Here is a 20,688-nt window from a genome sequence, read left to right as displayed (position 1 = left end):
TTTCAAATATAGCAACCTTAAATGTTTTTGATTCACTGAGCACTGACATATATTAAAGAAATAAACCTACTATGTGAGACATTGCATTTCATAACCGTGGGGGGTTCATGTGCAGTGCTCACACCCTTCACCCTCATCATTTTGCATAGAGGTTCATTTCAATTAAACTAACCTTGTTCTGAGAAACATATAATTATAAGTTTTACACACCAGGAAGGGAACGTGTGGTTTTATTTAGTTATCTCCTTCTTCAATCATCTTCATCTGAACTTAATCTCAAAGTGCTCTCTCTAGGGGGTGGGATGAGGTGAACGAAGGCTGATTGAAGATAACATTTCACACGTATCATGTCCTCTAGAGGATTGATTGGGCAGTACATCTTTTTCATATGCCATTGTGTTTTTCTTTTGTTAGGTTTAAAATGCTGTACATCATTCAGGCCACAGACATTCAAACAGATGCAAGAAAGAAGATATTTCTCAGAAATGTGTAATCTTGAAGAATTTCTTCTTTTTAATTTTTTATAATTCATTAACATTCAATTATAACATAATAAATACAACTTTCATCAAAGAAAACCTTTATAATGTTACACAGTGTACTCATTACAATTACTGCAGTATCACTAATAAAACTCAACACATACTTTAACATCAAATTCCCTTATGTTTCCATAAAAATCTACTTGTTCAGATGTTTTTCTTCAAGGATAGAGGTCTGTGTTGGTCTCCACGGCAAACCCTGCTGTGGGCGTGGTCTCAGGGAGGAGGTATACTTTGGATTCAATCCGCGGTGGAGAAATGCCTGAATATGTGGCGGTGGGCTCGACTGATTGATAGTTGGGCTCGACCACTGCTGGGAAGATGGCCGCTTCTTGACCAACTGGTAGAGCCTGAGGGTCCGGCAGGGGAACCTCTCCAATGGTTATCTCAGGATAGGTGGCCTGTCCGGTGGGGAGGCCCCCATGTGAGACTTCCATGGTGGGTATGAAGGCAGGAGAGGGTAAACCAAAGCTTCGCAGACCTGGGTTAATGGCCATGGTGCCTGTAGGCAGACTGGCTGGGGCCACCTGCCGGGCCTGAGTTTTGGCCACGCTTGTCCCTTGTACATTGGGCATAAATAAACCTATCTGTCCCATTCTGTCTACCATCTTTGAAAGAAATAGAGGGTGAAAGAGAGGGAGAAAAGAACCCAAGGGAAAGAAAAAATGGGTGTGTTCAGTTGGCTTTTACACAGATGGGTGTCAATGAGTGCATTGAGTTCAGTGAGTTCCTCTTTTGTAATTACTAACAAGGCTTGATTAACATCTTGGTTGCCTCACCTCAAGTTCCTCAGAGCTCAGTCCCCCAAACAGAGGGTCCTAGGAGGTGAACACAAGAATGAGTCATTCCACTGAGTGGCATCATTCAAACAAAATGAACTGCAAACATAGAATGTACAGTATCATAATATTGATCAAATAATATCAATAATATTATATTATTGTTTTACCCTTGGTTGTGGAATCCAGACAAATTGAGGAGTCTGTGGGTACAGAAAATATACCCTTCAACACCTCATCTTACAGATACTAGCTAAAAGCATGACCTGCTTCTTGAACAAACAGGAGGAACCAAACACAGCTGCAGGGTCAGGCCTGCTCTGGTACCTGCTGTGGCTGCTCCTCGGGCAAGGGGTTCTGGGCTGGTGCTTCAGGTTGGGAGGGAGGCAAGACTGTTTCTACTGGGCCGGTTGGCGCAGGGAAGTTTGGGTACACGGGTGGCTGGAAAAACACTGGCATTCCATAGGGGGAGAACTGAAGACAAGCAAACAAGTCACATTACATTTAAACTGTATTTCCATTCATGTTTCTTAATTTACATTACTATTTATAATATAATATATAAATTTTTAAATTATTTATAATTTCTATTACTTTTCATGACTAATTTATAATAAATTATATTTTATATAAACTATTTCCTGCACTTGTAAGTGAAATCTACAATAACAGAATTATAAATGTAAAATTATATTTGTGTAGCTGTTCTAGACAAAAGATGGTTTAGAGACCATTCTGCTGAAATGAACTTGATGAACCGTCAGGGAAAAAATCTATTACAGTATACAATATATTTTCAATAAATCTCTTTTCCCGGTTATAAATCAACAATTTTCTTTGAATATTGCAGCCTCCTGGAGTCATAACTCAAGCTATATCTGATCGAGTCAAAGGGTTTGTTTTGATGTCAGAGGTTTACCCAACAAATCAAAAGCCTGGGAGAAGACTGAAGGACAGATACAGGCAGTTTCTGTTTGATAAATATGATAAATTATTTGACAGCAGAACTTCTAAAAAAAAATTCCCTACAGTAGATGTGGCAGATGAACAAAGACTGCTTCAGGGCAAAACGTTTCAACTTAATTATGTTTGGTTTTGGATGAAAACCAACAGATATTTCACAGATTATTGCACTAATCACGAAACTGTACCTTTACAGTAACACGTATACAATCAGACCACACATACAGCTTCATCTTACCAGCTGATTCCCTTGCTGTGGTGAAAACGCAGGGAAGTATCCATAGGGGAAAACATACTGTAAAAGAATAAGTAAACACAATGCGATTTCTATAACGCTCAAACAATACTTTTTTTAAATCAAACACAATATCATATTTTTCATGAATGACTAAGTCAAGCCAGTGTGTCTCACCTGAGGTTGCTGAGGCTGAGGTCCAGGCTGAGCAGGACTCTGAGTGTTGGGGTGGAAAGGCATCATCAGTTGTGGTCCCCAAGCATGGGGCTGAAAGGGAAACAGGAACTGACCCCCACCCTGGGCATCTTGTTGCTGAGGTAGAATAGGCTGGGGTTGCTGCACACTGGGATGGATCTGAACCACTACTTGAGGCCCAGGCTTTGTGGCAGAGGCTTGCACAGATGGGTCTTTTTGGGCCGGTAGGTCTCCTCTTTGTTTAGGCTGTGAAAGAGCTGGGCCTCCAGTGACCTGGGCCAGTTGAACATGTGCATGGAAAGAACATGGGGTTAGAGCTCCACACTGAACTGAGTAAACAAAGTTTAAACAATGGACAAAAAACAAGATGAACTGTCCTTTTCCAAGATATATGTTGTGAGATAACATGTCTGTCTAAAATACAAACAGAAGATACTTACTGGTACAGCAGTTACAGTTGTGGCAAGATATGCCAGTATTGCCAGTCTAATCATCTTAAAAACTGTGTTTTTGAATTTTCAAAGTAGAAAGGGGTATAAACAAGTACTTATATGAGAGAAAAAGTGAGAGAATTCACCAGAGATCTGCAACTTATGCACTGTCCATGGAACGAACCAACCAATCACGTCAGACCAACATAATTTCCTTTCTTGAAGTACCTGAAGTGGTCTATGAGCTAATGGCCACAGACCAAGCACTGGTTTGATGTAATTGAGAGGTTTTCATTTAGTTTTAGTGCTGTAATGTCTGAAAAGGCACACAAGCAAACATACAAAAGCCACTGACAATAATTTTTCTTTACATCATAGTCTGAGGTCCATGCGTCATCCGTAATTAGACTCAACCACAATGGCGTTAAAAGAATATATTACACTTAGACCAATAAAATCAGTAGAAGAATCTTGTGTCATGGTGAGGTAATAATCTTGCCAAATCATAACTAACATTAGAAGTCCAGCATCTATAAATGCAGACATGAGCCAATGTGCTTCTGGGATTTGTAATCTAGGATTTGGGTGTTCTAGGATGTTAGGATTTGTAGTCCCAACTAATATACAGTTTTCAAGTGACCCAGCTTGTATCTCCATCCATCAATAAGGAGTGGTGTGGTTGGAGTGCAGGCTTAGACACTTTACTGGCCTTGGTGACTGGGGTGCTTTCCTCACAGGCCTAGTATTACACCAGCAACACCTAGGTATGTCATAATCTGAGCTAATCCTATAATTTAGATCTGTGCCATTGGCTGTTTTCAGCACTCTCCCACACACATTGAAAAAAATAACCCATACACAAACACAATGAGACACACATGCAAACATCAAGATCATGACTCATCCTGGGACACGCCTTCATGCCACCTTCTCAATTCAAATCTTAGATTCTAATTGTTCAACATGACCAGAACAACATTGTGTAAATAAGATAAAGACTAAACACAATCGGAAATAATATTAAAATAAGCAACACAATTCTTAATCCAATTAAAAAAGGAATTTATGTTCTGACAAAACAGAAATAGAGCACAAATCATATAAAAAGCCAGTCAAAATGCAGATGGATCTATTTAATGTGGAAATAAATGGACATGTTGAAAAGAGCTTTGCTGCCCTGGTTCATTGTTAACAGAGGATAAGACATTCTACTGAAGACATTTAAAAGAGATGTTTAAGGAAAGGATCCACAGACATGTGCAGGTACCACTGAGAAGGTCTAGCCATTGTCTCCTCGTTTGGCGGTGGTACCAGGGGGTGGGGTAGCAGGTCCTGGGCTTGGGCTTGGGGCCGGGGCCGGGGCTGGGGCCGGGGCTGGGGCCGGGGCTGGGGCCGGTCGGGGCAGCAGCCGAGGATATAGAGGCCACAGAGGGAAGGGGAAGCGGGGATGCATCGGGCGTATCGGGCGATACCAGCGAAATGTTGGGATTGGGTAGATGTTACGTCTCTACAACACAAGACAGATATGTTTAAAATATGTTGACATTAGTATTGCAAATAGATGATAGACCAGTAAAGTTATATTTTAAATACGTTTTCTTACCTCATCGCTGTCAGAGTAGCTTCTATGATAGTGACGACCACAGTTCTGCAAAAAAGTATTGATACATTTATACTAAAGTCATTTGGTTTAACATTTTACATGCATCAGCCTCCTTAATTTGTATTCAAGTAAAGCTTTCACTAACTATTGATTTATATACTTTATGAATAATGTTATTATGTTACACTTACAGCTTCAGGAAAAATTCCAAAGATGAGAATGAACAGATAAACAAAGTTCATGATGAACTGAAAAAAGATTTAAAAAAAAAGATGTTATTAATACACAAAAATCTAACAAGTTTTTTCTGTTAATAGTTGATTAATAAAAAGGACAGTTCATAAATGGGAGCTCACTTACCATGAGGACTTGAATCTGGCAGGTTCTTCAGGGTAATTCCATGTATGATTAAACAGGTAGTTCCTCATCTGTGTTCACATCTAAACTTCCAACTCTCTTTTTCTCAGATGTCTCAAGCCAACTCTTGAATAATTAATAAACCAATTAGGATTAAAAAACAAGTATTTCCTCACTAATATGACTCATTGTTAAAGACGTTTGAAATGTTGAGACAGAAAGACAAAGAAGCACAGACTCATTCACACACATTCCCACACAAACACATGTACGCACAAGCACGCATGCAGGCACACACACACACTGACACACAAACACACACATCCTCAAAAAAACATCTTTCAGTTACATGTACACACTGAATGACAAGAATTAAGCGTGCATATAAGATACACCTTAACATATCAAATACAAATATTTATAACTTATTAGATTTACCCTTACCTGTGGCAAAAATAGCCAGCTCATTATTCAGCCTTTTTCTCAAAGGTCTTGCAAAAAGAATGTGGAAATGTTTTGAATATTTCAGAGAAATATGCAGTTAAAGATCAATGCATTTAGTCCAAGTAACCTAGCTTATTCTAGGTTTGCCACCTGCTTGCTTCAGAATGGGCTTCGAGGAGAACAACTTTCAAAACAACTGTGTTGTGTTTGTTACTGCACCAACTACACCCATGTTCTCATCAGAAGGACTTAAAGACATGTTGAAATGGATCATTTTCCACACCGCTTTGGGTGTCCACCAGCAACCAACGTTGTTAACACGTCCTGTAAACAAACAGCTGTTACTACTGTAGGAGGGGTGATGTGGGTTCTACCCCACTCGGATCACTTTACTGATTATTGACTTACTGAAGGCATCACATATAGTGAATCTCGACAGTTGATTCTTTTCACATGGTGTTCTGTTTCTCTTACTGACACGTACACTACTTGCCACACACATAAACACACACTACCACACACACACTACTTTCTTTACTTGTTGTTACCCACACACAGCATGCATCACACCAAGAAGGTCCTATCAAACAATGACGTCATGAAGCCATATGTGCTATTTCCAATTGTCTTTATTGCATATTGTGTAAACCAACATCATCCCAGCAGACAGGTTATTGCATAGATTTACAGTCAGAAAAGACATTGTTGGCTCCTGTCTGTGATTGATGCTCTAGCGTCCTGGAGCTGGGGCAGGAGCTGGGGCAGGGGCAGGGGCTGGGGCAGGGGCTGGGGCAGGGGCAGGGGCAGGGGCAGGGGCAGGGGCAGGGGCAGGGGCAGGGGCAGGGGCAGGGGCAGGGGCAGGGGCAGGAGCCAGACCAAGTCTCTGGAGGAGCAAGAGGAAGTTGTAGAACTGCAAGAAATTCGGGTTGCCATTCCTGTCCTGTTAAGGAAAAAAGGCAAGAAGAAAATGCTGTCAGCAACATGCAGCTACAGTTTTCTGTGATCTCAGATGAACACTTTCAACAATTTTGGAGATTCATGCTATGGCACCATATATTGATAAAGATACTCTGATAAAGATATTCAGATGTTCTTGGTTTTTATGCACTCAGACTAGAGTTAGACTCACTTCATTGCTTGAAGATGAAGATGAAGAACGCTTCTCGATGACATGGTCAGGTTCAGCCTAAAATAGACACGCTTTAGTCATTTGTAGAGAAGTACAAATCCCAATTACATGTGTACGTTTGCCTCAGCCAACTGTCTGACTTCTACCAATGCTGAAGAGAGAAGCATCAAGCATCCAAGAAGAACTGCGAGCTTCATTCGAAATGTCTGCATCTAAAACACAAAATAAGAAAAATGAACAATCATAATCAGCATCTTTAATCCACAGTCATATGTAAGTGTTTAATATGACCAGGAACAGAAATCCTGAACCTAAACACTCTTCTGTTTTACCTTGGTGTGTCTCAGGGTCTCTGTGAGTATCTTGAATAATAGTCTTCTTGTTGTCTCTTGTGTATGAGCTGATGGAAAGAACACCCAGCACAATATATACAACCTTTCAGCCAATCACTGCTCTCGTTAATTAAGCTTACCGAATGTGTTGTAAGCAAGGGTGTCGTACTGTTTGTTGTCTGGGTTGGGCATGCTAGATTGGCATTGCCAAACAGGCATGCTCATTAATCTTGGATACCATAATCCCACAACATGGGCCATATATGGGTTTTGTCTTCATGAACGGTACAGTGTTTTGGATATGTGTACTAGATATCATTTCTTCACAATGTGACAGGTCACCCATCTAAGACTTTCCTCATTATTTACCTTAAACATGTTATAAATACTATCTATACAGATTAGCATTAAGAGATGTTATGATTGCTGAGGTGGGGTAGTGTGAGCTATTGAGGACTAGGGATGTGCATGACCATATTTAGGCAGATCCTACCGTCTCTGCTCTTATTGTTGGAATCTCAGCATGAATCACTTCCTCAAGTTTTCATCAGGCTTTTAAATACGCTTATATTTTGACAGAGGCTGGGATGTAGAAAACTGGTTTCTCTTTGTGTGTTCGGGCAGAAGTGAGTAACTAGCCAGGCTTGCACATGACTACACTGCATTTACCAGTTAACATTCTGCTAAAGTCGTCAGTTCACCTTGTGGATTCACACTCACGGCTCCAACTAACGGTTTCAATTCACACAAACTAAGTAAGAGACTAGTGATACCCACCACCTATATTCACGTACCTACAATTTTGTTCCTACAATTTTGTAAATTTTGACAACTAACACACACATAAACACCCACAGTAGTTTCACAATGAATGCGGTACCAACAGGCCCAGCACAGATAAATCATTTAACATTGACCCAACTTCCTGTTCCTGTGCCTGTACCAAGTGTTGTTCTGAAAACAATAATTTAACCATTAGCAATATAGACTTCTACACAGCTAGCAATGAAAAGTTGAAGTATTTTATTAATCAAATACAGAGTGGCAGTGTTATGTAGACACATAAATGGTTGAGATGAAGCTACATTTAGTAATGCAGTTGGTGGTGCAAACATAATTCACATTATGGATGTCATGTCTAAATGGCAAGTGCAGAGTAGCCTAATTGTCTGAAGGTAGAAGCTGTCTGTGTTTGTACGAGCACTGATGCTTAGGAACCATCTGTCATACGTTAATTGGAACGGTTTGTGGACTGGCTGCAGTGATTTTGTGGGTTTTCTCTCTGGCATTGCAGGTGGTAGGTGTCCAATTGGATGGGAAGCCCATAGCCAATGATGTCCTCGGCCTCTGTGCAGAGCCTTACTTTTGAAACTTTGTTCTACTTTGACCTATTGTAGTCAATGAAAACAGGCTAACCTGGTCAGCTTAACAGAACACACCTGATAAACAAATCTGAAGCAATGCCAGGGACTATAACTCTCAGAAGCACTGACAACACAGCAAAACAAAACAACTCCAGAAAGTATTTTGTTTTCGTTGTTTGATTTATTGAAGACTAATTCAAGAGTATTAATTTACAACCGGGATTTTCAAAAGTCAACGACTTTGCTGCACAGTCTTCTGGTGAAGTCCATCTTACTTCCCAGCAGGAGCGGGAGCAGGAGCAGGAGCAGGGGCAGCGGCTGGGGCAGCAGCTGGGGCAGCAGCTGGGGCCGCTGCAGGAGTGGCCAGACTAGCCAGCAGGAAGGGTAGGAGAGTCAGGAGGGCATTGTTGTTGTTCTGAGTTGGCTGAGGCTGGGCGTATGGGTAGAATGGGAACTGAGGCTGGAACTGGTAGGGATTGAACCCTCTAAAACCTCGATACATCTGAAACACATACAGAGAAAGAGGGAGAAAGAGAGGAGAGAGAGAGAGAGAGAGAGAGAGAGAGAGAGAGAGAGAGAGAGAGAGAGAGAGAGAGAGAGAGAGAGAGAGAGAGAGAGCGTAGTAAAGCGCAGGCTTATATGACTTGTATCGTATGTGCATGTAACATTAATGATGAGGATTCTTGATCAACAATAACCTCATCACTTGAAGAGCGTTCCTCTCTATCATGGACCTCCTTGGATACCTTAAAAAAGAAGCAATTCAACAATTATACAAATACAATTATTTAAACAGGGCAAGCATATCACATATCACACAACCTGTGTCTGTCGTATAAACTGTTTTAACACAGAGCTTACCGGAAGGGAGGAACACAGTCCAATGGAGCACACAACCAGGAACAACAGTTTCATGACTCTCTTGAATCCTTTTAAAGAAAATAAAGAAATTACAGCCTGACAATGACACTAAACTGACACTGGTACCCTTGATGTCGCCTCATGTATAATATACATACCTGTTGAAGAGTAGATGCAAAAATGTGTAATTGTATCGGAGCAAGCAAAATGTGGTAGTGACTTCTGAAGCTCCAGTGTGGGCTTTATAAAGACCGCTGCCATACACAATCAACCAATCAGCTCTCAAAGCTGTTATGGTCATTTGTCCCCCCCCCCCCCCAAAACAAGGTAAAAAAAAAAATTATGTGATGACATTGAGTTTTGAATGGTTTATTCCCAAAACCTGTAAATCTACAGTCCTCCCACAAAGCCTTGTGTTTCATCAGATGTTAAGAAACCTGTAGATCTAGTCAAGCCATTTTGAAAGGGTCAGTGATTCATACATACATCTTGCATTTTGAAAAGACTTGTGTTCTTACATGGGCTACTAAGCAGACTGTATTCAAGCACAACATTCCATGCTTACAGTTTTAGCTTTAAGTTGTTCCATGAATTTGTTCTCCTTTCTCATAAGATTTTCTTAAATGGCATCAGTCTTTTCAGTGAGAAAACTGAGTAATACTCAATATTTAGAATTTACTGCATTTTAATTTATTCTGTTCCCAAATTGACTTTGCAATGAATTCAATATGATGATACACAATTCATATTCATATCAGGATCATGGACTGAGACAATCAAATCAACCAAACACTTCCTTATTGACCCACAGGGCAGGTGTTGAGGCTGGGGCAGGAGTTGAGGCTGAGGCTGGGGCAGGAGTTGAGGCTGGGGCAGGAGTTGAGGCTGGGGCTGGGGCAGGAGTTGAGGCTGGGGCAGGAGTTGAGGCTGGGGCTGGAGCAGGAGTTGAGGCTGGGGCAGGTGGGGCAGGTGGTGTGAGGAAGCTAAGGATCAGTTGAAGCAACTGCTCTTTCGTTAGCTGAGGCGGCAAATTGAAACTAGCCTGTATAAATAAAAAGAGAGTTTAATTCTGATAATTAGGAGTTGGGTTCACTTGAGCATAACTATAGTGCCTAATTAAGGCAAGCAAACCTCATCAGAGTTGGAGTTAGAGTGAGAATCAGAGTCAGAGTCAGAGCGAGCCATTCGTTGGTGCTTCACCTCCGCCTGGAAAAACAGACAACGCTGTCAACTCACGAAATGCAAAAGACTGACAAGTAAAAGAAAATCTTCTTGACATTGTCAAACTCACAGGCAGAGTCAGTGCCAGCCCCAGAAGACATGACAGAATGACTGCAGTCTTCATCATTGTACTGGGGGGAAATCCTATAGAGAACACAGAAACAGTTAAACCATACTCCACATCTTAGGTTGACCATATTATATCAGTACTGTGAACATCCTAAACAGACACACATACAAATGCAAGTACATATATGGTAAATTACCTTTAAATCTCACAAATCTTGACAGATTTTCAGGTTTAGAAATGAGAGAAAACAATGGATGGAGATCCATCTTGTGGGTTCTTTTAAAGAGCCTCACCGATGTCATCATATGTCACACCAGATGAAAAGGTTGTGAAAACAAAGCCCCATATGCTGAAATATTAGAGGAGTGGTAATCCAGGATTAAAATTGATGTCAGTTTAATTGTGATTTCGGACTGGGCAGTTTATTCTAATCATGTTAATCTGGTTGTTTTGGAAACATAAACCCGCTTAATCTGATAATCAAGTGCTAAGAACAATGATTTTCTATTTCTGGTGTGTCTCCTTCATTCTGTTATTCCAGCTCTGTCACGTATTGAAACATGTTTTCAGACATGAAATACAGATTAGAGATAAATTACAGATTGTGTAAAGTCATCCACATGCCTTCCTGTTTGAAAATGTAAAAACCTTATGAGTACAAAAAGTACGTTTTGTAGATGTCATTTTTATGTTTCTTTCCTGTGTCACATATTTTCGTGGCAAAGCCAATCCCTTTGTTTGGACTAGCAATTGAATTCTGAGCTCAAGATCATTTATAATCCTATTATATGGAAACACTATGTGAAATTGTAGACATCATTGCACACATACATCCCACAGGAGTATTCCAAAACAATGAGGATTTCAAAACACTTGCTTTCAAATAAAAGTGCCCACACACAACCGAGAGTACAGAGACATTGTCAGGGCACAGGTAGAAGTAGCACAATGACACTTGATTTCTTGAAGAAATATATATATTTAGAGTGTTTAAACATATTAATTGTGTGTTTTAAAGGTTAATCTGGAATGATGGCCAAACTTTTTGTTGTGGCTTTATTATTCTCAGCAGTAGCTGCACGAGTGAGTACACATTCTACATATTCCCAAACTGTAAAATATTAGTTTGGAAAATAATTTTTGGATTCATTTAGATGCTTGATGATGTAAAACATTTGTGATTATATCAATCTTCCTCAGCCTGATCCATGGAGGCAGTGGCAGCAAGGAAGCCCTCCATTATCCCCCTTAGGTGGGCCTCCTGAAAACACTAACATGCCCCCGAAGAGGGTAAGTTTTAGATGATCGTAAATTAAGAATTTAAAACATTAGACAGAAATTATTATCATCCATTCACGCATCAATTATGCTTGATTTAAAATAAATGTCACTGTAACAAGTGTTCTGTACAGCCCAATGACAGAGGAGGAGCTCTACCACAATTTTGGGGTCAACCAATGGGTGGAGGGAAAGAAAGCCAAGAACCAATGGGCGCAGGACCTTTGTGGCCATGGTGGGATGTGAGGAAACCTGGCAATCCAACATGGGTAAGAATTTCCCTCTCTGTGGCCATGACAAAATATATGCAATAACATATTGCCGATTCTAACTGATGTCCCTGATGTCATGTAGCCTAAAGAGATACCCCCCTGGCTCCCAGAGAGGCCCACAGCAGGACCAGGGAATGGAGCCGCCCAGCCGCCCAGCAGCCCACAGCCTGGAGGACCCCCTTTAATCCCTGAAAGAGGGGACAGACTGGTAGGTGACAACTCCTCACTGACCAACCTAAGGTCATTGTAGTCTAGATAGTCTTTTAACATCTATAACTGTACAGTAGAGATGGCCATATGGAATAGATATACTATCTTTAAATCTTGTTTGGGATGTAGAAAGATGATTGGGTTCCATGGTGGGAGCAGGGAACTATGGGAGACCTCGCATCACCACCCAGCCTTCCACCTCTGTTGTACAGCAACGCAAACAACCTTTCCTAACACACAAACTTCATTTAGTTAACATGCAAAAATACATAATGTATGCAGGGACCTGGTTTGGGGTACAAGCCTGAGGGCGCAAGGGCCTACCCTGGCCAGGAGCCCCAGCGTGGGCAGCGAGGCCGACCTGGGAAGCCTGGAGGACCCAGGGGAGGAGCACGACAGCCAGACACACGGGACCGAAACAGAAGGGTAATACACAGCAACAATGCTCCTCGACTACACACTAGACTGATAGAAAAGACGTCAAATAAATGAAACGTGGATTGTGTTTGTGGGCAGCCTGGACCGATGCTTCCATACCCTGGAGCTGGCAACATCCTTATTGGAGGGAAGCCCCTGATGCCTGAGATTGTGGTACGCTGCTCAGACACTCACACAGTCACGTTCTGTACATTGTAACATTAAAGAGGAATGACTGTGGATTTAAGTCTCTTTATTATGTTTTTCTTTGTTCAGGGCAATAGGGAGTTCTTCCCTTTCCTGAAGGTAAAGTACAACATTTGTCATTTTTCCAACATCAAACACAGCTTACTGAAATGTGATATCTTAATTATGTCAGGTATGATTGACAGTCAAATTTTTGTTTCTTGTTTCATCAGGCGGATAATGTGATTTTCCAGGTAAGAGCAACGTTTTAAGTTCCTTTGAGTTTGTTCCTGTAAATTGTCTGTATGCTAAATTAATCAATAACTCAAACATTTTTTTTCACAGAATGTGTCTGACCTTCCCCTGAAAGAGGTTAGTGATGAATTGCCTCCTGGTTATGACTAGTCTGTTCATCTCAAAACCAAACAGTTCATGGACGTGTAAATAATTCCTTTTTTTTTAGGGGGAAAATCTTTTCCTGCTGCCACTGGTAAGCATTTGATGCATATAGTAAAGATGTCTGCATCATAGAGGCTCTTGGGGACTGTTGCAAGGACCCACGTTAAAGGTGGAGCAAAGACACTTTCCTTTACTTTTCTAACATATCTTGTCTTTTCCTATCAGGACACGACAAGACCACCTCCACCAATGGTATGAGTCAGTCTTCTTACAGTAAACAGACCCTTTGTATGGCTTCATCAGTGGCAATGAAAGATAACATAACAGTAATGAAGCATAAGGAATCAAACCAATATTGGAACCATAATGTGTCTTTGATATGTCTCACAGGTTGATCCCAACGCACCTCAGAGGCAATTGGTATGATCATAAGTTTCTCTAACTGGGAAATAGATTTCTCTTTTGAGGATAATTAATGGTGTTTATATTTTTTCTCTGGTGATAGTTTGGAAATCCTTCCTATAATCTTCAAGTAAGTCATTCTAATTTTTGTCATGATTTGTTTCATGATTTTAGGATATATTGCTGGTTGAATTACTAAGAATTTGTCTTCATATTTTGTTTCAGCCCTATCTGAAGCTCATTTACAATCCCACTGCAACGGTAATGAATTGAAAACTTCAGAATACATTTGAATGAATGAATTGATTCATTAATCAGTAAGTAATTCAACTGTAATCAACGCATTTTTTTGGTCTTTTAAAGCGTAAAATTTCTTTTGAATATGGATTAACAACACTGGTGAGTAACTTCAGTCAAATTCTTAAAATACACGCCATAACCTGTTGTAATAATAATGATTAATAATAATTAATAATATGAAATATACTTGGTGACACGTTTACTTCATGGTAAAAATCTGTTTCTTTTGCATGGCTCTTTGTCTGAAGCTTCCATTTGGTAAGTGTTGGTTGATATTCTTATTCTAAGAACACTAAACTCAGCGTGATGTTAATAACCTCTTGTAATGACTGGTTCCCCAACAGGCTAAGATAAGACATGAGCCAACAGAAACCCAGAATGGAAGATGTGGCTATCGTTCTGAAGACCACCGTTCATCAATTTCATTTGTTATCTAATAAATTATATATCTAACTATCATACTTGCAAACCACAAACTCAAGTTGAAGCCTTTAGGCTTTTGGTTTGATCTCTTTTTCTATCTTTCTTGTGTAGCAATCTTTTTATACTTCATCATATATTACCTGTATATCATATTGTACATTCATATAAGTAATGATGAAGTAAAACACTGTAACTTTCTTTCATTAAAATGGAATTCATGCAAACTAATACTATTTATTGAAATTCAAGAGGTTTAACACAAGCATGCAAGTCGCATGAGTGGTTTTATTTGACAATGCATTATACTGTTGCTCAAAATTGTCCTGATCATTTACATCAATGACAGTGATGCAAAGATTATGCTGGAAATGAAAAACAAATTAATAAGATGTTAGGACAAACCTAGATTGAGGATATCATATATTGATCCTCGGTAAAAACATGTTACAGCACAAGTTTACCTTGATGGCTCTTGATGCCCACGTGGTCTAGGGCTCAAATATGAAGGGGAAGTTAGGACGGCCCTGGAAACATATTCAGTACAAACAATCAAGGTACTACATTGGAACAATTATGCAACTTTTAAGCACTGTGCAACTTTATGCAAAGTATTTTATTGTTTTGGGTTCAAGGTCAGGGGTCAGGGGTCACACCTCATCAATGCCGGGGTCAGCTGTGTCTCCACGGTGATCAGGGGGCAGGGGGGAGGACTCTGTCGGTCTGTCCTTGGGCCATGTCTAATGACGACAACACAAACTCAACATCGTCCCAGAAACCTCTCTCTCTATTTAGAAGCTGTTAGAATGTTTTATGATGGCATCCTCACCATTTCTCCCTGCCCCGGTGGTTTGATTGCTTGCTGTCGTCATCAGAAAAAGACAAGACAAGCAGAATGACAAACTACCTCGGTTAGCTCTAAACTGTCCATGATCCGAGTACAACAGATTGAGGTGCACGGAAAATTACAGAGACAGGAAATGCCCAAGTCAATGAAACTTCATCCTCACCTGCAGGGGGAGCTGTGGGTTCTGGGTGGTCTTCTCCGGGTTCTGCTGGCCCTGACCGTTGTTGATGGTTGGTTGCATGACCGATGGAGAGTTCCTCATCTGAGGGTAACCATAGGGTGTATATTGGTAGTAGGGGTAGCCCTGTGGAGAGCTGAGAGTTAGATTACCATCTGAATGGAGAATGAAAATTCATTAAGTATGGACTGAATACTAAATATGTTAGAGTTACCAAAATTGTACATGGTTAGTATTGGGCTTTTGCTCATAACTACATTATTTAAAATGTGTTGGTTCTGTCAGTGTAGTATGCAGCGCGCTCTGGATCTCAGGAAACTAACTGATGCTACATCACCAGCAAACAGGGATCCTGAGGAAGATGGAGGTAGAGTAGGATTCTACCTACCTGAACTCTGGGTGGCTGAGGGTAGGCGAAGGATGGGTAGTACTGGGGAACCATCTGCTGAACACAAGGAAAGAAAGATTAGCTTAAACTGAAACATATATTTGAAATGGCATGATACTTCATTAATATTGAAGGTTAGCAGGTAGCAAAGCTAACACAACCTTATCTTCAACACCTGAGCCTCAAAGTGAACAGTCTTTGATGTTGCAGACCTGTTGTGTGTTGTGTGTCTGGTGGGGGCTGTTTGGGTCCTGGGGAGTCCCGGGCTGCGGCTCCTGCTGGGCGTTTGGGAATATTTGGGGAGTAAGCTGGTTCCCCTGGGCAGGGAACAACATCTGGGGACCCATCGGCCCGAAGGGGCCTGTCAGCTGGGGGTTAAGGTTCACCAACTGGGGGGTGCGAGCCAACTCTGCCTGCTGCTGGAGCACGTACTGGGGCAGGAAGGGAGAGGCCTGGGGAAGTGGGGGTGAAGGTCAGGGGAGTTTCAGGTGAGAGATACCCAAAGTCAAATGCATTCATAACATGTGAGTCTTCATGTCAAACAGATAAGTAGCAGTGTGTCAGTGACACTGACTGTTATTGATCTAGTGTATTTTCAAGCATTTTTTGCATTAAGATTGAAATACAAAAACAATCCTCTCAGTACTTGTACTTGTGCTTGACCGAAGCCCAGGTTGGTCAGTGTCAGCCCGTTCAGCCGCAAAATCTGAAAACCAGAAAACGCTTGAAACACGACTGACCCAGTATCGATGTGGGAATCAGAAGAATTGTTTTTGCAGTAAATCTGTATTCTGAATATGTACTGTACCTCATTACTGTTACTTGCAAGGATTCCAATTTGCACCTTTCAAAGCAAAAATGTTTACATACATTTATCTTTAGCATTTACAATTACCTTTCTCCAACGTGAAGTAAACAGACAAAGTGTCTTTGCAGAGATATTATGGAATCACTTACAGGAAGGGAAAAACTAAAAGAAAAAAGGCAGACCAACACAGCAGCCAACTGAAACTCCATGGTCCTGAAGTAGAAAGCAGAGTTGTTTCAAGGCCTTTCAATACAAAAACATTAAACATTTTTGTCAATATCAACTTTGTCATGTTCGAAATGTTCACTTTACCTTGTTCAAGTGTTTTCCAGTCTTTCCACTTTCCTCCTTTCATTGCATCTCTGTCCTTTTATACTCTCCCTGCATCAACAGACTGAGCCATGGTGAACCAGACTCATGCTGCCACCATGACGCAGGGCCACTTAAAGACAACCACATTAGACTCAGACAGTCACGGTGCAGAAATACTGTGTCATTATGGACATGGTGTCATCCCTGATCTCAAGACTGGACATTGTCTAATAGAGTGTCATGTCTTAAAAAATGTTGAAAGATCAATGAATGATCGACAAGTTTAACATTAGAAATACGGTTTTGCTGTTGTTGGCTGTAGGTTTTTTGAGATCATAATAATGACAGTAATTTAAAATTGTTGTGTTTGGTTTGTAAATATGTGCAAAATATAGTAAATGTTGGTGAAAATGTATGTTACATATTATATTAATATTGTCAAATAAATCATTTAAAAACTGTAACAACGAGTAGTAGTCTACATCTGTAGTTTTATTGTCCAAATACCTTCTGAAGCATTTAGCAAAATGCTCTTTCTTCATTACACCACTGGAGGGTGATAAATGGCCAGATTAAATGTCCGTTTCAATCTAAGATTGGGGCTCTCAAAAGCCTTTACAGTACAAAAATGACATTACAACAAATTGAATTAGGCTGGTAATCATTTATTGAATTATCAAGAACCATAAGAAGATTGTCAAACTTCACTGCAGGCACTAATTTAATAAGCAGACACAACAGTTGTAAAGACAGATCAGAAAACAGATATAATAATGACTGTGAAAACTGTGAAACAATATTCTATCCCTTCAAACTGTGTAAGACCTGCACCATTAACAAAGACATGTTGTTAGTCTTAGTGTATGATTCCTCAGGTTGTCTGTCAAGTTTAAACGTGAAGCTGAAGTGGGAGCCTGGGTCTGGGTCTGGGTCTGGGCCTGGGCCTGGGCCTGGGCCTGGGCCTGGGCCTGGGTCTGGGTCTGGGCCTGGGCCTGGGTCTGGGTCTGGGCCTGGGTCTGGGTCTGGGCCTGGGCCTGGGTCTGGGTCTGGGTCTGGGTCTGGGTCTGGGTCTGGGTCTGGGAAGCAGGGAGAGATGGTTTAAGGTCCAATATGATATTTTTATCTGATACATTACATTTCCTTCATCGGTTGGTTAGACGTGAGTGTTACCTGGGAATCAGGATTGGTCTCAGAAGCCTGAGCCTTTCTCATAAGGAAACGCTGAAATGTGACAATAGCGATTATTAGTGTCATTTTTACACAGACACTATGCTGTGTGAGCAAGCAAACCAAGTCACACACACAGCTAGTAGGTACCTTGAATCTTCTAACAGGGTCAGACTGTGAAGGACCTTGTTGCTGCATGCCATTCCCAGCATTTCCTGGTCCTCCCTAGTCAGCAAGTAGAGACATCAATGTCAATTTCATCACAATAAATACTTTACGGCCAGTAATTATGTGGATTTGAACAAAGTCTGTGCTGATATCTGTAATTGCAGTAGTGATTATTTACATGAGGCACACTACAATGTGAGTACTAGTTTTACAATACGAACAGATATTAGTATTGCAAAATGGACTGTACCATGACTTGCTGTTGTGGGGGCATCATTCCTGCCATCTGAGGGAAGCCTGGGTAAGGCAGCTACCAGTAGCAAAGAGACACATGACAATGTCAAATTACAACACTAACAGTAACGCCACCAAAATATATAAAAAATTCAAAATCGATATTCCTAATTGAAAGACAGTAATTATTGGTAATTATTAATTTGTACCCCGTTTGCTGGCAGGCCTGGATACTGGTATTGCCCAGGGAACTGCTGAGGCTGCAGACCAGCATTGGGAAGACCGAAGGGCCCGGCAGGGAAGGCTTGGGGTTGCAGGAATCCAAACCCAGGGACCATCTGGATGGAGAGAGGAGGGTGGGAAGAAACAGGTGGATCATTGACACTTCTCTCTAGTTTAAAGAACAAGAATACCTGCTTCTGCAGTATCAAAATCCAAGCTGAAATAAGGCAGCCAGTTTGACTAAATTCATGAAGCACAAAGTTCAATATGAACCTGGACGAGAGAACCTCTGGAAGGGGTGAGAACTGGGACTGACCTGGCCAAACTGGGGCTGTCCAAGAAAGCCAGCCCCTCCAAGGAGAGCAGGGTTCACCCCCCCTGCCACCGGCCCAGGGTTCACCCCCCCTACCACCAGCCCAGGGTTCACCCCTGTCAGAACCCCTCCATTAACACCAGCCAGGAGACGTAGTTTCTGAACGGTAGAGAGAATCAAAGTCAGGGATCCTGTTTTCTCGTTTTCTGCATGACGATAAACAATATTCGATTATGTTTTTTACCTTGCCTTCGTTGACCTAATGAGGGGATGAAGAGGAGACAAAGAGTAATTTACGATGTGCAACTTGTCATTTATTAGTTTGTTTTACTTTGATGTCTGACCATCTACTGTTTCAGGTCGACTCACCTGGAAGAAGGCAGCTATAGAGACGGCCAGGAGAGTAAGCTTCATTTTGTTCATGGCTGAAAAATAGAACAACTATTTACGAACACACAGAATGGGCAAAGGAACTACAAAGGGACAATAGCTCATACACCTTACAGTTTTAGATTATAAATGTACCTGCCGGATGTGATTAATTGATGGACCTTTGATGTAGATATCGGTTCTTCTCAAGATGTCTGCTTTGCCGGGTTTTCAGTCGCCCAGTGATGTGAACACTGAGCATACTGCTGCTTTTTATTGGCGTTAGACCTCACACAGTGGCCAATCAGAAATTAGTAAACAATCATAATTACTCATATTTGTCACCTGCAAGTCAGAATTACAAAAGTGATCATGTTGTTACCATCTGACAAAAGCGTTTAAACACTCGATAATGGTCAAAAGCTTGTGGTTTCGCCTTGAATGACTTCAACACTGCAATGGAGAAATTTGCCATTGTTCCGGACAAGCTGAAATACAACAGCCGGACAGTGACTAGTCAAAAATAGATGTTGTGAGTCAGGTGAAAAGACAGCTGTATTAGTAGATTGTGAAACCTTTTAAGGTAAAGTGGTAACCTGTTGTGGTATAAGGAAAAATGAGACACTAACAGGGACTTTGAGTGGCCAGCCAAAGACAAGCAGACTATAAGGGACTGGATGAAAATCATCCTGTTGAACTCCTAGCAGAGGTTCCCCTCTCTTCAATACTGCTGCTGTGTTTGGGGCGTGTCAGGGCTGTCAGCTGCCTGATTGCCACAACATCCTGCAGCTGGTGGGCTGCAGCCACAGGGTAATGGGATGTGCAGTGTTTTGGTAGTCCGTTTCAGGATTGCATAGGGTGTACAGTATGTGGGGACAAGGCAGAGAGAGAGACAGACAGACAGATAAAGAGAAAGAGAGAGATAGGGGGAGAGAGACAGAGACCGACAGAGATCAAAACAGAGATGGAGACAGAGAAACAGAGGAAGCTAAGGTTTTTTTTTATCTTTATTGGATGGTTACACCACACTGGACAAGCAGCACAACCTATTTACGCATAATGATAATAAACAAAAACTAAAATAACCCATTGGTTACAACTTGCACTGAAGCCCCCTCCCCATTAATTAGGCACAGATGCCCCTCTCCAGCTACAATGCAATAAACTCATCTTTCCAACCAACTTACAATAGAAAACTTAATGCGTAACCTTGCCATGACCAGCCCCAGTAACACTGCTTATGCATCAAATAACCCGAGAGGGGAGGGAGGG

General features: G+C 41.2%; 6 protein-coding genes and 1 long non-coding RNA gene across 10 annotated transcripts; 1 reads left to right on the top strand and 6 right to left on the bottom strand.

Annotated features, from left to right (window-relative positions):
- Positions 1 to 625: 625 nt before the first annotated feature.
- On the bottom strand, positions 626 to 3,330 carry LOC124484228 (calcium-binding protein P-like). 2 transcript variants are annotated; one of them, XM_047045065.1, is made up of 7 exons: positions 3,155 to 3,330; positions 2,697 to 2,993; positions 2,523 to 2,579; positions 1,649 to 1,795; positions 1,492 to 1,524; positions 1,322 to 1,360; positions 626 to 1,150 (listed from the first exon to the last, which is right to left on the bottom strand). In XM_047045065.1, exons 1-7 carry the CDS (start codon positions 3,206 to 3,208, stop codon positions 704 to 706), a joined length of 1,074 nt encoding a protein of 357 aa, XP_046901021.1. In that variant the 5' UTR covers positions 3,209 to 3,330; the 3' UTR covers positions 626 to 703. The 2 variants fall into 2 exon arrangements, with proteins under 2 accessions (XP_046901021.1, XP_046901022.1); XM_047045066.1 differs by having other exon boundaries at positions 2,697 to 2,987; positions 3,155 to 3,329.
- Positions 3,331 to 4,190: 860 nt separating this feature from the next.
- On the bottom strand, positions 4,191 to 5,779 carry LOC124484229 (vegetative cell wall protein gp1-like). The gene is made up of 5 exons (XM_047045067.1): positions 5,550 to 5,779; positions 5,109 to 5,231; positions 4,940 to 4,996; positions 4,749 to 4,793; positions 4,191 to 4,652 (listed from the first exon to the last, which is right to left on the bottom strand). Exons 2-5 carry the CDS (start codon positions 5,109 to 5,111, stop codon positions 4,425 to 4,427), a joined length of 333 nt encoding a protein of 110 aa, XP_046901023.1. The 5' UTR covers positions 5,112 to 5,231; positions 5,550 to 5,779; the 3' UTR covers positions 4,191 to 4,424.
- Positions 5,780 to 6,397: 618 nt separating this feature from the next.
- Positions 6,398 to 7,101, bottom strand: LOC124484501. The gene is made up of 4 exons (XR_006957965.1): positions 7,011 to 7,101; positions 6,825 to 6,890; positions 6,679 to 6,735; positions 6,398 to 6,489 (listed from the first exon to the last, which is right to left on the bottom strand). It is a non-coding gene; the product is annotated as an uncharacterized LOC124484501 (long non-coding RNA).
- A 915-nt stretch (positions 7,102 to 8,016) lies between these two features.
- Positions 8,017 to 9,462, bottom strand: LOC124484477 (translation initiation factor IF-2-like). Its single transcript, XM_047045402.1, has 4 exons — positions 9,394 to 9,462; positions 9,236 to 9,303; positions 9,073 to 9,120; positions 8,017 to 8,876 (listed from the first exon to the last, which is right to left on the bottom strand). The coding sequence occupies exons 2-4, from the start codon at positions 9,287 to 9,289 to the stop codon at positions 8,646 to 8,648; spliced, it is 333 nt and encodes a 110-aa protein (XP_046901358.1). The 5' UTR covers positions 9,290 to 9,303; positions 9,394 to 9,462; the 3' UTR covers positions 8,017 to 8,645.
- Positions 9,463 to 9,608: 146 nt separating this feature from the next.
- LOC124484631 (myrosinase-binding protein 2-like) lies at positions 9,609 to 10,772 on the bottom strand. The gene is made up of 4 exons (XM_047045622.1): positions 10,723 to 10,772; positions 10,527 to 10,600; positions 10,367 to 10,441; positions 9,609 to 10,277 (listed from the first exon to the last, which is right to left on the bottom strand). Exons 2-4 carry the CDS (start codon positions 10,581 to 10,583, stop codon positions 10,017 to 10,019), a joined length of 393 nt encoding a protein of 130 aa, XP_046901578.1. The 5' UTR covers positions 10,584 to 10,600; positions 10,723 to 10,772; the 3' UTR covers positions 9,609 to 10,016.
- Positions 10,773 to 11,418: 646 nt separating this feature from the next.
- On the top strand, positions 11,419 to 14,607 carry LOC124484178 (basic salivary proline-rich protein 1-like). Of its 2 annotated transcripts, XM_047044986.1 has the most exons (18): positions 11,419 to 11,460; positions 11,545 to 11,609; positions 11,727 to 11,816; positions 11,939 to 12,073; positions 12,159 to 12,284; positions 12,569 to 12,712; positions 12,803 to 12,877; positions 12,980 to 13,009; positions 13,123 to 13,143; positions 13,235 to 13,261; positions 13,353 to 13,379; positions 13,514 to 13,540; positions 13,679 to 13,708; positions 13,794 to 13,820; positions 13,916 to 13,951; positions 14,054 to 14,089; positions 14,239 to 14,248; positions 14,335 to 14,607. In XM_047044986.1, exons 2-18 carry the CDS (start codon positions 11,556 to 11,558, stop codon positions 14,337 to 14,339), a joined length of 900 nt encoding a protein of 299 aa, XP_046900942.1. In that variant the 5' UTR covers positions 11,419 to 11,460; positions 11,545 to 11,555; the 3' UTR covers positions 14,340 to 14,607. The 2 variants fall into 2 exon arrangements, with proteins under 2 accessions (XP_046900942.1, XP_046900941.1); XM_047044985.1 differs by lacking the exon at positions 11,419 to 11,460 and having other exon boundaries at positions 11,467 to 11,609.
- Positions 14,608 to 14,683: 76 nt separating this feature from the next.
- Positions 14,684 to 16,991, bottom strand: odam (odontogenic, ameloblast associated). Of its 2 annotated transcripts, none has more exons than XM_047044987.1 (11): positions 16,944 to 16,991; positions 16,781 to 16,844; positions 16,632 to 16,667; positions 16,470 to 16,529; positions 16,036 to 16,275; positions 15,824 to 15,880; positions 15,421 to 15,561; positions 15,240 to 15,272; positions 15,067 to 15,150; positions 14,875 to 14,937; positions 14,684 to 14,775 (listed from the first exon to the last, which is right to left on the bottom strand). In XM_047044987.1, exons 2-10 carry the CDS (start codon positions 16,838 to 16,840, stop codon positions 14,902 to 14,904), a joined length of 747 nt encoding a protein of 248 aa, XP_046900943.1. In that variant the 5' UTR covers positions 16,841 to 16,844; positions 16,944 to 16,991; the 3' UTR covers positions 14,684 to 14,775; positions 14,875 to 14,901. The 2 variants fall into 2 exon arrangements, with proteins under 2 accessions (XP_046900943.1, XP_046900944.1); XM_047044988.1 differs by having other exon boundaries at positions 14,685 to 14,775; positions 15,824 to 15,877.
- Between the last annotated feature and the right edge of the window lie 3,697 nt (positions 16,992 to 20,688).

This window comes from Hypomesus transpacificus, chromosome 22 (genome assembly GCF_021917145.1).
Source record: "Hypomesus transpacificus isolate Combined female chromosome 22, fHypTra1, whole genome shotgun sequence".
NCBI classification, from domain to species: domain Eukaryota; kingdom Metazoa; phylum Chordata; class Actinopteri; order Osmeriformes; family Osmeridae; genus Hypomesus; species Hypomesus transpacificus.
The sequence above is the reverse complement of the archived record's forward strand: the minus strand, read 5'-3'. Positions and strand labels throughout refer to the sequence as shown.

Bases quoted from the DNA above. Each gene is read 5' to 3' on its own strand.
- LOC124484228 (XM_047045065.1), bottom strand. From the start codon at position 3,208: ATGATTAGACTGGCAATACTGGCATATCTTGCCACAACTGTAACTGCT. The intron at 1,796-2,522 runs GTAAGATGAAGC...GCTTGTCTTCAG, and splicing joins CACAGCAAGGGAATCAGCTG to TTCTCCCCCTATGGAATGCC. The intron at 1,525-1,648 runs GTACCAGAGCAG...CTGTACCCACAG, and splicing joins CCGAGGAGCAGCCACAGCAG to ACTCCTCAATTTGTCTGGAT.
- LOC124484178 (XM_047044986.1), top strand. From the start codon at position 11,556: ATGATGGCCAAACTTTTTGTTGTGGCTTTATTATTCTCAGCAGTAGCT. The intron at 13,010-13,122 runs GTAAAGTACAAC...TTGTTTCATCAG, and splicing joins AGTTCTTCCCTTTCCTGAAG to GCGGATAATGTGATTTTCCA. The intron at 13,541-13,678 runs GTATGAGTCAGT...TATGTCTCACAG, and splicing joins CAAGACCACCTCCACCAATG to GTTGATCCCAACGCACCTCA.
- LOC124484229 (XM_047045067.1), bottom strand. The intron at 4,794-4,939 runs GTAAGTGTAACA...ACTTTTTTGCAG, and splicing joins TTGGAATTTTTCCTGAAGCT to AACTGTGGTCGTCACTATCA. The intron at 4,653-4,748 runs GTAAGAAAACGT...CTTGTGTTGTAG, and splicing joins GCTACTCTGACAGCGATGAG to AGACGTAACATCTACCCAAT.
- odam (XM_047044987.1), bottom strand. From the start codon at position 16,840: ATGGAGTTTCAGTTGGCTGCTGTGTTGGTCTGCCTTTTTTCTTTTAGT. The intron at 16,668-16,780 runs GTAAGTGATTCC...TTGCTTTGAAAG, and splicing joins CTTTTAGTTTTTCCCTTCCT to GTGCAAATTGGAATCCTTGC. The intron at 14,938-15,066 runs GTGTGACCCCTG...ATATGTTTCCAG, and splicing joins CTGACCCCGGCATTGATGAG to GGCCGTCCTAACTTCCCCTT.
- LOC124484477 (XM_047045402.1), bottom strand. From the start codon at position 9,289: ATGAAACTGTTGTTCCTGGTTGTGTGCTCCATTGGACTGTGTTCCTCC. The intron at 9,121-9,235 runs GTAAGCTCTGTG...TTCTTTTTTAAG, and splicing joins GACTGTGTTCCTCCCTTCCG to GTATCCAAGGAGGTCCATGA. The intron at 8,877-9,072 runs GTTATTGTTGAT...TATGTGTTTCAG, and splicing joins AACGCTCTTCAAGTGATGAG to ATGTATCGAGGTTTTAGAGG.
- LOC124484631 (XM_047045622.1), bottom strand. From the start codon at position 10,583: ATGATGAAGACTGCAGTCATTCTGTCATGTCTTCTGGGGCTGGCACTG. The intron at 10,442-10,526 runs GTGAGTTTGACA...CTGTTTTTCCAG, and splicing joins GGCTGGCACTGACTCTGCCT to GCGGAGGTGAAGCACCAACG. The intron at 10,278-10,366 runs GTTTGCTTGCCT...TTATTTATACAG, and splicing joins CTAACTCCAACTCTGATGAG to GCTAGTTTCAATTTGCCGCC.